The sequence below is a fragment of the Bactrocera latifrons genome, unplaced genomic scaffold (genome assembly GCF_001853355.1).
Source record: "Bactrocera latifrons isolate USDA-ARS-PBARC rearing strain unplaced genomic scaffold, ASM185335v1 scaffold_667, whole genome shotgun sequence".
Lineage (NCBI taxonomy): Eukaryota > Metazoa > Arthropoda > Insecta > Diptera > Tephritidae > Bactrocera > Bactrocera latifrons.
The window spans coordinates 96,227-109,188 of NW_017537342.1; the positions used below are offsets into that span (position 1 = coordinate 96,227).

Here is a 12,962-nt window from a genome sequence, read left to right on the forward strand (position 1 = left end):
AGAAGTAGACAATGCTAAACGCCTTTTATGCCGCATAGTACAACGCGAAGTGTATGCAGCCGAGTTGCTGTCCATTGAAAATGGTCACGACATTCCCCACGACAGTACACTGTTGCAACTCTCACCATATATAGACGAAAAAGGTGTTCTTCGAGTACAGGGACGCATCGACGCCGCCAGCTGAATTCCAATCAGCACACGACGTCCTATTATTCTACCGCCTGACCATGCCTTTTCAAAATTATTGGTGTTACATCACCATAGCGCCATGTGCCACCAAAACATAGAAGCTACTATTGGTGACATCCGCCATAATTATTGGGTGCCACGACTAAGAAGTGTGTTGCGCAACGTCATTGCTAGTTGCGATGTATGCCGCTTGAGTAAAGCTACCAAGTCAGCGCCTTGGATGGGACCGCTTCCGTCGGACAGACTTACTCCTTACGAACGGCCGTTTAGCTACACTGGCTTGGACTACTTTGGCCCAGTCACTGTGACAGTTCGACGCAGTACCGAGAAAAGATGTGTTGCGCTCTTTACATGCCTTACAGTGAGAGCTGTGCACCTAGAATTGGCTCACGATTTGAGTACTGATTCCTGTATTATTGCCTTACGTAATTTTGTGAATAGACGTGGTGCGCCCATAAAAATTAGGTCTGACAATGGAAAGAATTTCGTTGGCGCCGACCGAGAAGCAAAGCGATTCGCAGAAGTGTTCGACTGCGGTCGCTTACAAAGTGAATTATCACAGAAAAACGTCCAGTGGGTGTTTAATTCCCCATTTAACCCTTCAGAAGGTGGCGAATGGAAGAGAATGGTACAGTGCGTCAAGCGAGTTCTACGTCACACTTTAAAGGAAGTTACACCAAGAGAGCATACTCTGACAAGTTTCCTGATTGAAGCTGAGGACGTCGTTAACTCTCGTCCACTGACGCATCTGCCTATCACTGCCGATCAAGAACAGYCTCTGACCCCTAACGATTTCATTCTGGGAGCAGACAACACGCCCCAGACTCCTATAGCAGACACTGACTTGGGAAATACTTGTATGCTACGCAAGCAGTGGCGCATCGCGCGTCAATTGAGGGATCATTTTTGGAAGAGGWGGATTACTGAGTATCTACCTACATTGACTMGCCGTGTSAAATGGTGMMGTAGAACGAAGCCATTGGAAGAAGGAGAGTTGGTGTTTATATGCGATCCTAACGTTCCACGACAAGAATGGTGCCGCGATAGAGTGGAAAAAGTATACCCTGGAACTGATGGCGAAGTACGACGAGCAGACGTACGAGCTTCGACAGGAATTAAACAACGAGCAGTCTCAAAGCTAGCCGTTCTGGACATTGATGGTGGTGAATCAGGTTGATTCACGCAGGTGGGGATGTGGCAACCCTTGCCCATATGAATATAATTATGTTAATATTCAATTTCTATGTTTATTTTACAGTTGAGTGTTTCATTTTCATCTCTCTTTAAATTGTCACGAACTTCATATTATATACATTATTCCAACTGTAAAGCTTCTGCTTACTTGTTTGTGCAATTTGTGTATTTGCTATTTCCCCTTCTATTGTTATTTAGAAATAAACCATTTGGAACCATTTAGACATTGCTCCATTTGAAGCTACTTTGGAAACCAAACCAAATGCGTTAAACTCGCCCCACTTGATCGATGACAGATTTAAAATACATCAGATTAAACTTTTTCTCAATACTGGAGTTATTCCGATACTTTTTTATGTTACACGTTGCGTATGCATTGTTATGAATCTCTGTGCGTTATTTGCGTATTTATGGATACGTTTTTATTAGAGAGAGATTTTTCTGAATTTTCTGCTCACATAAAACTCTTTCATAACATCTTGGTAGTTGAATTTAAAGCTTGTTGTGCTTTTATTGAGCAGTATCGAACTTTTATCAGATTTTACCATGACCGTTGTATGGCTTTGATGAAGTAGGAGATACATATATAAATTAAACGTATTAGAGGACGAGGCTATGTCCATTTTTTCAAAACTTTTTGCCACTGGTCGCTACTGCAATCCTCTGTCCCAAATTATAGGTTTATTTTTTATTCTAGTTAGTAGACGATCAGCAAACGACCTGTTTTCATACAAAGTTGAAATAACAAGCCGGTTAAACCTTCTACATTTGCCTGTTCGCATGGATTTTTGCAAAAAACTGATTTCAATGGACTAAGCAACTTGATAAATTGCCTGTTTATGTCTGATGAAGACCGTTTAGATCTAAACGGAAACGTAAACAAGCAAAAATTAAATATATGGAGTGAATAAAATCCAAAAATAATCCACGAGACTGAACTTCACCCAGAACGAGTCTCTGTGCGGTGCGCAGTTTCTTCAAAGCGTATTGTCGGGCCACATTTTTTTGAAGAAAATGGTGTAACAATGGGCAGCGTTATTTAAAGATGAATGAGTTACCTTAACCAGAACTTCGCCAAAGACGGATCCCTTTAAATAGCGTTTGGTTCCAGCATGATAGGATATGGAGCTCCAACCAAAATTTTAAAACAAATTAATATCAATAATCTCCACTTCCTTTGGCCCCCAAGGCCACCTAAACTGACCGGTTTTTTTTATAGGGTTATGTAAAGCAAGAGATGCGCAAAACACAACAGAGAAATCTGACTGAATTGAAGCAGTTCACTAAATGGATGACTGAAACAATCTCGACTTCAACCTTTCAGGCCGTAATCAATAATTATCTAATTAAGTGTCGCAAGTTCGTTTGTGAGCTTGGTGGTTATTTAGGCTCATTATTTTTAAAAATAATTGATAATATAAAATGAAATAAAATTTGCTAGACAAAAAAACATAATCATAATGTAATACGTTGATTAAAAAAAGCTATTACGGGTTATTTTTATACTCTCGCAACAAAGTTTCTAAGGCGAGGCCTACAAAATAGCGAAAACCGAAAACCTATAAAGTGTCATAACTAAGCCTTAAATTAAGATATTAAGTGAAATTTGGCACAAAGGATCGCATTAAGGAGGGACATATTTGGACGTAATTTTTTGGAAAAGAGGGCCTGACCCGCCCCCTACTAAGTTTTTTGTAAATATCTCTGAAACTACTACAGCTATGTCAACCAAACTCTATAGAGTCGTTTCCTTCAGGTATTTCCATATACAGTTCAAAAATGGAAGAAATCGGATAATAACCACGCCCACCTCCCRTACAAAGGTTATGTTGAAAATCACTAAAAGTGCGTTAACCGACTAACAAAAMACGTCAGAAACACTAAATTTTACGGAAGAAATGGCAGAAGGAAGCTGCACCCAGGCATTTTTATAAATTGAAAATGGGCGTGGCGGCGCCCACTTATGGACCAAAAACTATATCTCATTAACTACTTGACTGATTTCAATGAAATTCGGTATATAATATTCTCTGATGACATGTACGAAATGTGGGTGAAATCGGTTCACAACCAAGCCTTCTTCCAATATAACGCTATTTTGAATTCCATCTGATGCCTTCTCTGTATAATATATACATTAGGAACCAATGATGATAGCGGAATAAAACTTCACACAATTACGGTATTTGAGTTGAGGTATCCCTTGTGGAAAAATTGTCGTGATCGGCCTATAAATTTTCAATACAATTAAAATAAATGAAAATTCAATTCAATACTCAAAGTACACAAATTGATCTAATCTAATTAATTTTACAGCAAAATAAAAAAAAACATGTAAATGACGGATAATGAAATCTCGCTTATCACTTTATCATGCGAGAGTATAAAATGCTCGGTGACACCCGAACTTAGCTCTTCTTTACTTGTTAAAGCTCGATTCGTGCGCTACCACACGACTACATGCAGTTTTCTCTTTTTAAATCTTTTTTATACTCTTTCAACATGTTGCCACAGAGGATAACAGTTTTGTTCACCTAAAAATGCTATGTATCATCTAAAACTAATCGAGATATTTATAGGGTTATATTTATATACATATATAGATGTAAATGATCTGGACGATGAGATTAGGTGAATTTCGGTTGACTGTCTATCTGTCCGTCCGTGCAAGCAGTAACTTGTGTAAAAATTTAAATATCTTGATGAAACTTGGTATGTGCGTTCCTTGGCAAAAGGCAAAACTACTCAGCCTAGATTAATCGGAAAACTATCACGCCCCAAAACGCTAAGAGTTTCTAACGACAGAGTGAAAATAGATGAAGTCGGATGGGCTTATCACGCGAGCTCACGCCCGTTATAACTGCAAAAACTAATGAATACGCCAGAGGCATTAAAGTTTTCACCCGATATGATATGAGAGAACTTTTAAGTAGCCGGTCTTAAAAGTGGACGATGGGTGTCTTTTTTTAGCAGAAATAACATATCTCGAGATAGTTCGACCGATTTAAACCATATTCGGTATTTCGAAATTTTCATGTTAGAGTGTGAAAACCAGCTAAAGTTTTGAAGCCCCTAGGTACTGAATATCTGAACCTAGTGCTTATGGTTGACTTTTTAATAAAAATATCGGTAAATGTATGAGATACATAATTGATATTTATTTAGAAATAATCCTTTCTTACGTTCGTGTGTTACAAATGGGTTGTATACGGGTAAATTTTTCCCTTTATCCATATACATATAACTATGTAGCATAAAATGCTTTCCTCGTAATAATTTTTTCAAGTTGTAAGAGTATGAAATGTTCGGTTATATTCGAACTTAGCTCGTTGTACTTGAGTTAGGTAACAAGTAAAGTTTAACAGTGAAATGTACCAAATGTTCAAAAGGATTCAAATTAGCTGATTCTTTCTTTCTACACCTTAAGTTGAATTCGGAATTCTGAAGGACTCACACCCCAATAATTTCAGTATCTGCAGTATATCGTCTTTTATTTCTGTTAATACGTTTTTAATAAATATGGTATTTTTTATCAAAAATATCAGTATTAGGTTTTAATTTTAAAATAGCACTAAGTTAACAATTATGATAATATTCTAACTTTTTCGATCGATTTGGTCTGTATACTTAAAACCATTAGATGGGTGGCGCTGCAGTTGTTGATATTGTGACGGTAGGGACTACCGCAGCTGATCCATGTTAGTTTCTGTTGCTGCTACTATTGAGGTAACAGCGACAATGTCTTCTGACGATTTCGTACGTTTAAGTACAGTATGACACGATTTCTGTCGATGCGCTGACATTCGAGAAGGCGACACTACGCCACAACCGCGCAGAAGACATTGAAAATGCGTAAACTTCTTGTTGTATATACCTACTGATCACTGCCAAAGATGTATCCTTCAAACTCTCATATACCCCGTCACCAGTTCTTGCGTAATCTATATCAGGGCCACCTACACTCAAAGCTGCACAATACTGGGTACTGTTCCCTGTACAGAACTCTGTTGATTGTATATAATCAAATTGCATTATGCAGACGATGATGTACCTCTACTTTATTAGACTCAGTGCAAATAAATGAGCATTTCAAACAATGAAAATGCGGCTTTTTACTTTTACCAAAGTTGGTGTTAGCAGACTCTTTATTCAGTTATTATTCACAGTTGCTAAAACCACACGGTTTATTACAGGGATATTGTTGAAAGTCTTCGCCCATTAATGTGATGAAGTGCACATGTCGTTCCGTGTGTTGCACCATTAGAGTTTTGTCACAAAAGCTAAAGTGACAATTGACACGATCGCAATGAAAGTGTGACTGTCGCTGACGGTAACCACAGTTCACAAAACCGCAATCCTCATTAAAGGCAAACTTTAGATAGCCGACGGGCTTGTTTATATTATCATTTGTTTGTAACGATGTAGGGAATAAGACACTACCGTCTTTAGCGCTTGTAGTGAGTACTATATTTGTGGAAGATGCGGTTGCCGTTTCAAAGTTTTTGTGCTTTCTTTGCTGAGTTATGTCCTTTCCAAGTCCAATTATATGGCGCAGTTTCTGTTGGGCGATTCCTGCGGTAGTCAAATCTGTAATAGCTGTCAGTCCGTCAGTCATCGTTGATGTAGGCCTTCTGTCGTTATGCTGTCGGGTAACAATAGCAGGACCGGTCGTTGGTATTTGCATTGGTGATGATGGTCGTGGTTGGAATTTGTTTGACGCAGCCAACAAAAAAGACAAAAAGGGCAAAATGTTATTGTCGGCTTGTGTTACAGAAGTACTGGTAATGACGGGTGAATGTTGATCTTTTAGCTGAGTATACATTTTAAAACTCTGTTGATTTGGTATATGGTAAAGATTTAACAGGTGGTTCAGTTGCAAACCAATTGCTTCTTTATCCCGCCAACCGAGTTCAATGCCAAAAACATTTCTATTTGCTGCTTCTCCTGGTGTTATCGCTTTACTTTCTATAGCTGTTCCGGCTGGACGACTGGAATCATCGGCTAAAACATTGGTATCGGTATGACTGCACACTGTTGAAGCAGAGTTTTTGCGCATACTTAAATCTTGGGGCAAAATAAACTCATTACCTCCTATGGATTTTGCTATGGACTCGTATGGCATATTTTTATTGGCAGTTTCTAAGCGTTTGCGTTTACAACTCACGTTCCGCGTACTGCAAATACCTGGTTTTGTTGTTGCTCCGTCAAAGCAGTTTTCATGATGTGGTTTGTTTTCGCTCGGATAACCAGAAATTTCGTTGCATCCTGGAAAGAAGGTGCCAACAGTGCGAACAACTGGAGAATACAATGTTAATATTATAACTTTTATTAAATTATAAACATTAGAGACCTAAATTTTTATTTGGATGTGTATGTATAATTCATGTTTTAAATAGCGTTTCGAAATAAGTGCCCCCAAAACCTGATGGAACATTTGTACATATTATAACAAATTTATCGATAAATCGTCTACCTTTTAACTCAGTTCTAAGTTACATCACTGGATTGTTAAATAAAATTCCCAATTTACTCGCTATACACAAACAGCTTAATGCTTACTACTCGTTATTCGAGTACACAACTTCTAGCTTATGCGCTTTAATCGTCCCAATTAGACATATTTGCGGTACCACAAATATCATTTATGTTTTTCATTTCGTTTTTAGGGATCCCGTTGTCCGTCCCTATATTATTGAAGTTAATTCGATCTATTTTCCAGGTACCCAATTCCCATCTCCTGAATTAATGCTGTTTCGGAACACTATATCTCGTCACCCACTTCTTGATGAATTGCTACTGGTTCAGCCACTTGAGTAGAAGCTGAGTATATTTGTGGCAATTTGCTCAAAATTTCCTTGACTATCACAGCAATTCTGTTACCTAATTTACTGGTATTACCGAATTGTACTGCTTCATCTGACCCTGACTTCTGGATCTCGGGTTTTTAGCTGCAATCCACTCACTACAATGGGAGATTCACTCCGTAACTGACTCCCGGTGCGACTTCAAATCTCCAGTGGGGATTGTCACCGTCGCTGAGCTTTAAGCGACCGGGGGGGGGGGGGGGGGGGGGGGGGGGGGGGGGGGGGGGGGGGGGGGGGGGGGGGGTCGGCAGGTCGCGGATAGCCGGTTAGTTGCGAAATAAGTGGAAACGAATAAGCAATCTCCGACGAGAAGCGGCGAGAGTGGAGGTTACGGTATAAAAGCCAGCAAGACCGTTGAAACTCCTGCGACAGTGGGTGAATCGACACCGCTCCTTTGAAGTACGTCTCTCCCGAAACATGCAAGGGCATGTTGTGCAATAAAAAAAATTCAGGCGTGACGGACCCAGCCAGCGATTTCTACGCTGACGAAATAGAGAGGGTGATGTGAGCTTGACTCTGCCGAGTATCAGTGGCGGCGCGTGTCAGTAAACAGCCACTTCGGTCCTTGGTCAGGAAGTGTGCATTGGGCATAGGAGTAGTAGCCTATGTTGCCCCGGGAGAGCGCCGGTCCGTACGTGTTTTCCGGGACCGGCAAAGCGAAGGACTGGCCTCAGGGAACTGGGGTAGGGGCATTGTCTTCGAGGGTATACCCGTTCCAGTCTATTATCAGGCTAGGAGGACCTCAAATGCGGAAATGCCCTTCAAGTGTGTACCGAGGATAGCCCGATCGCCTAATCAGACGCCCAAAGTAAATAAACCGGTGCGCGTGAAGTCATCACCACCGTTGTTAGTAGATAGCACAAATCAAGCCACGACACCCTGTGGACTACATCTCTGAACTAGGAAGTGCTATAAAAAGACTGACTGTAGCGATGCATCCACCGCAGCGGAAGACTGACCGTAAGCCACCCCCACGACCCGATGCTATAGTCATGGAGATATGTCCTACAGCGACATTCTAATGAAAGTGAGAAAAAAAGAAAATCTGCAGGAACTCGGGCAAAATGCTGGAACTCAAGGAAACACAAATGGAAAGCACGAGGGAATTAAAGTGTGAAATAAGCAAATGGTTTTGAGACCAGGCACAAATCAAAGCGCTTAACCACGAAATCATAGTAAAAATTCGGGACCTGGACGAAATCACAACCAAAGAGGACATTTCGGAAGCTATACGGAAGCAGATGAAAAAGCTAAATAATTTTGATGTGAGCGCGACAAAAAACCTCAGGGCGGGATATACGAGTACACAGGTAGCGGTAGTAAGCCTCCCTGCGCTGGAAGCAAGGATACTGCTAGATGAACGCTAAAAAAAACCTAATGTTAAAAGGTGTTTCAGGTACCTGGAATATGGGAATCTCGCAGCAGCATGTAACAATTCGGACGACAGGAGCAAATGATGTGGCGAAAAAGGACACTTCGCACAGACGTGCGACAAGACTCCCTCATGTGGTGCTTGCAAGAGCAGGGGAAGGGAGAACTTAAGCCACCAAACAGGTAGTAAAAGATGCCCTCTATATCAGGAAAGAAATTCAACAAATGAAAGTTATCCAGTTCAAACCTGAATCATTGCGAAACTGCCCAAGATTTGCTTCAATAAATCGTGGACGTAGCAATACTGTGCGAACAGTACAAAAACATAGACAACGCTACATGAGCCTCAGACGCCACCAGCAAAGCTGCCGTATGGTCATGTGAAGGCAAAGCTTTCCAGGAAAGCCACTATTAGGAAAGGCCTACTTCACACGAGCCAGGATTTATGGAATCAACTTTTATAGCTGCTACAAACCACCGAGTGTTCCACTAGACGCGTTTGAGAGGACACTGGACGATCTGGTACAGGAAATCCAAACAACTACGGATAACGTGATTGCAGTCGATTTTAACGCATGGGCTGTGAACTGGGGAAGTGCTAGTACGAACAAACGAGGACCACGCTCTTCTCAAAGACTTTTCGTCTTCGTTTGTTAGTAGCCCGTTGGTGCGATCAACTTGCTGGGAAGTGTCTGACCTTTATACGCATAGTGACCACCTAGCCATCATAATGGAGATCGGAAAATCCAGGAGGGGAATATATACGCACGCAAAGATGGTACAGGTAAAAGGATGGAAATCAGAAACGTTCGAAGAAGATCTCTTCCGATTTATGCTGGATGACAATATTGCAAATGTAGAAGATACAGAACGACAGGCCGAGATATTGGTGAGGCATCTCAGCAAAACATGCGACGCTGCAATGTGCAGGAAGAAACATGGCGCTAACGCTTACCGGCAGCCTGCATACTGGTGGAATAGTGCAATCGTCAACCTGAGAACTGATTGCAACAAAGCCAGGCGTTCCTGCCAGAGAAGATGGAGTTCACCAGAATGCGAAAACCTGCGCGAATGTTTTAAAAAGAAACGCCGTGAGCTCAAGAAAGCAAGTAAAAGAAGCAAACTCTCCTGCTTCAAAGAGCTCTGCGAAAATGCGAATCTATAGGGCGATGCGTACAAAATAGTGATGACAAAACTCAAAGGCAGCAAAGGGAGAACACCAACCTGTTCCACCCAAAAAATCGTGGAACCCTTTTCTCTACGCAAAGGAACGAAGGACCTGTACTATCAAATATATCTACGGTCATAGACGCACCATCGGTCACCGACGATGAAGTGATAGATGCAGCCAAAATGTTTGGAAATACCAAAACACCGGGTCTATATGGAATCCTCAACAAAGCCCTAAAAACAGCTATAAATCAAAATGCAATCTCCTTTTCACAGTTCTTTACCCGCTGTTTGCAGGAAGGTGTCTTCCACCAATATGGAGGAAACAGCGATTAGTACTTCTGCAGAAACCAAATAAACCGGCCGGAGAACCAAGTTCGTACCGCCTTCTATGCATGCTGGACACGCTTGGAAAAATTTTGGAGAGAATAATATGCGTACGACTGGAGAAGCATCTGGAGCAATAATATCTAGGACTCGCCGAAAACTAATTTGGTTTTCGTAAGCACAGTTCAACCATCCATGCGATCACAAAAGTGGCAAATGTGGCAATCAAGGCCATCGAAGGAACGAGGTGGAATTATGGTGTGAAAGAATACTGCGCAGTCGTAACGTTTTACGTTAAAAACGTCGAGCGCTCTCGAATGCAAAAGAACACCGAAGTATTTGCTGAGAATTATCTCCAAATACCTGTCGAATAGGATGTTGCTCTATGAGGCTTAATGCACTAAGAGTTATTTGTGGACTCCGCACGGTGTCGCACGAGGCGGCTAGAGTGATAGCGGGCATCATACCACCGAACATAATGGCATTAGAGATCAAAAGAGTATACGAAAAATCAAGAATCTGATTCTGATTACTACCTGACGCGATTCCTGACAGGACACATCGGGAGTACCTCCATAAATACGGTCGCGATAGCGGAACAGAATATTCACGCGCAGCTGACTGCCAACAACCAACCCAATAAAATCTTTGGTTTCCTTTCTTCAAGTTTTAAGTGATTCCCATGTGTCCTCCACTTGGCCCGTATGCAATTCTTTGAGAATTTCAGAAATTCTCACTTTCGGAACAGTCATCAGATCTTATGGGCTTTGCCTATCTTCGCTTTCTCATATGCGATGCAAATCCAGTTCGGGTTTTTCACATTTAAAATGTGGATCATCTTACTGTAATTTTCGTAGTTTCTCAGCATCTCATTAGGAAGTTATTGTCATTAATCGTGTATCTATAACTTCCTCTTTGGCTGAACATCGTATCCGCATTTCTATGACTACTACTTTTTCGATGTTCTAAAGAGATTCGAAGCTTTGGAATCTCTCAATTAATCGTGCCAACTGTGGTTCTTGGTTCCTGAATTGTAGAAACCATTTAAATGCTGCACCTTGACCTTGACTAGAAAAGGCTGACCATACTGGGTACTTATTAATATGTTTGATTCACTTCACCAATGCCAGTAACTCCCTCCGAGTTGCTCAACAACTTCTCGCTGGCTTGCTCTTTTTTTGACTATAATATGGTACCACTTTTTCGTACCCGTCAAAGATTTGTGTAAGAACGTCCCCTAGTGCTTATGGGGTATCCCATACCAAATCGACCACTTTTGAACCCGACCCCTTTAGATTTTGCTGGAACTTATCCATCCTTTTCTACCCTTTGATTGCTGAAACAAAAATTTAAAAAAAAGGTCCCCAAAAGTCAATTTCTGCAAAAGTTATGGCTACTCGAAAATAAAAAAACCATTTTTTGAAAAATTCATAACTTTTTTCAAGTAGGACAAAAAATTTTGAAAAAATTCTCAAAACTATTTTTCAAAGGGTTGAAAAAGATGGATGGATAAATTTCAGCAAAATCTAAAGTGGTCGGGATACCAAAAGTGGCCGATTTGGTATGGAATACCAAATTGTAACTGTGTCATTAAAAGATGGAGGTTGTGCCTTGACAGACGCTGTGGATTTATTTGTAACGCGAGGCGACGTTTGTTTTTTTTAATACATCTTTCAACTGTGAGGAAGCCTGTGCTTATATTCGTGCGTCTTGTGATGCCAACTGTGTTGACAGCCACTCATGTAACGGCGCCAGCATTTGTGATGACGCAAAATTTTGAGTTCACTTGCGTCATTATTTGTGTAGCCATTTGCGGTGACTTCTGCGACATTGCAGGCAAAATCATGTTTATTTTTAGTTCCCAAAGCCCTTTGTCCCAGCTCTTTTTTTAGTTGCGGAATCTTCAGATCGTTAAATTTGGCTATTTTGGAGTTTTATTTCTCTTTGGGAATTTATCTGTCATCTTCTGACATCAATGGTAACGAATTTTTCGATAAATCGTCTACCTCTTAAGTTAATCTTCAGTTCAATCACTGGATTGTCAATTAAATCCGAATTAACTGGCTAAACTCTTTATTTTACTTTAAAAAACTTAACGCTTATGACTCGTTACTTTAGTTTGCAACTTCTTCTTATATGCACTCTAATTAGAAATGTCAATGTTGCCCAATCCGGCAGCCCTTAAAAACTAGATCGTTAACAAAACTTCTCCCTTCGAACGCTGTCTAGTTAATAATGTCAATTTATCGTCAACGATTCTATTTTGTTCTCGTATCGGTGAACGTCACAATATTAAATTATAAATTCTGTGTTGCTCATACGACATTTTTCCATTTCGACTACCAGAACAGTCCACTAGAGGAATCGAAAGTGCTGAATACAACACTTATGAATATAAATATTGAATTGAAATGTCTTTTAATATATATTTACCCGAAATTTTTTTCAAGGTTTTTGATTTTGTGTCTGCATAGTCCTGCGGCTTATCTCTGATGCTTAGTACGTTAACGAACCCATTATCTTTCAATTGCTGTACAGATTTATATAAAGAAAATAGAAAACAAATATTTTTCAAATAAACACATCAAACTTATACAAGAAACTTATTGTACAACGTAATTATTAGAAAATATCATCGCCACCTCCTTAGTACATTGCACAGTGGTCGGTCTTGTATGAAATCAGCAGCCAAAAATACTTCCACTGCCTATATTATAGTTAAATTTTTTCCTAAGCTTTTTAAAATCATAACAAGTAATTAACAACTATATTAGCATAAATAAACCGCTCCAAAGCCCTATCTGGTTTCAAATTTCGCCACCCGCCGATGATAATAATAAAAAAGTT

The 12,962-nt window shown here is 40.3% G+C and overlaps 2 protein-coding genes across 2 annotated transcripts; one reads left to right on the top strand and one right to left on the bottom strand.

Annotated features, from left to right (window-relative positions):
* The first annotated feature begins 268 nt into the window (after window positions 1–268).
* LOC108975548 lies at window positions 269–1,366 on the top strand. Its single transcript, XM_018944102.1, has one exon. It carries the CDS (start codon window positions 269–271, stop codon window positions 1,364–1,366), a length of 1,098 nt encoding a protein of 365 aa, XP_018799647.1.
* A 3,697-nt stretch (window positions 1,367–5,063) lies between these two features.
* On the bottom strand, window positions 5,064–12,614 carry LOC108975549. Its single transcript, XM_018944103.1, is given in 5 exon segments — window positions 5,064–5,256; window positions 5,258–5,412; window positions 5,414–6,414; window positions 6,472–6,648; window positions 12,549–12,614. Coding segments are annotated over 4 exon segments (1,383 nt in total). The 5' UTR covers window positions 6,506–6,648; window positions 12,549–12,614.
* Between the last annotated feature and the right edge of the window lie 348 nt (window positions 12,615–12,962).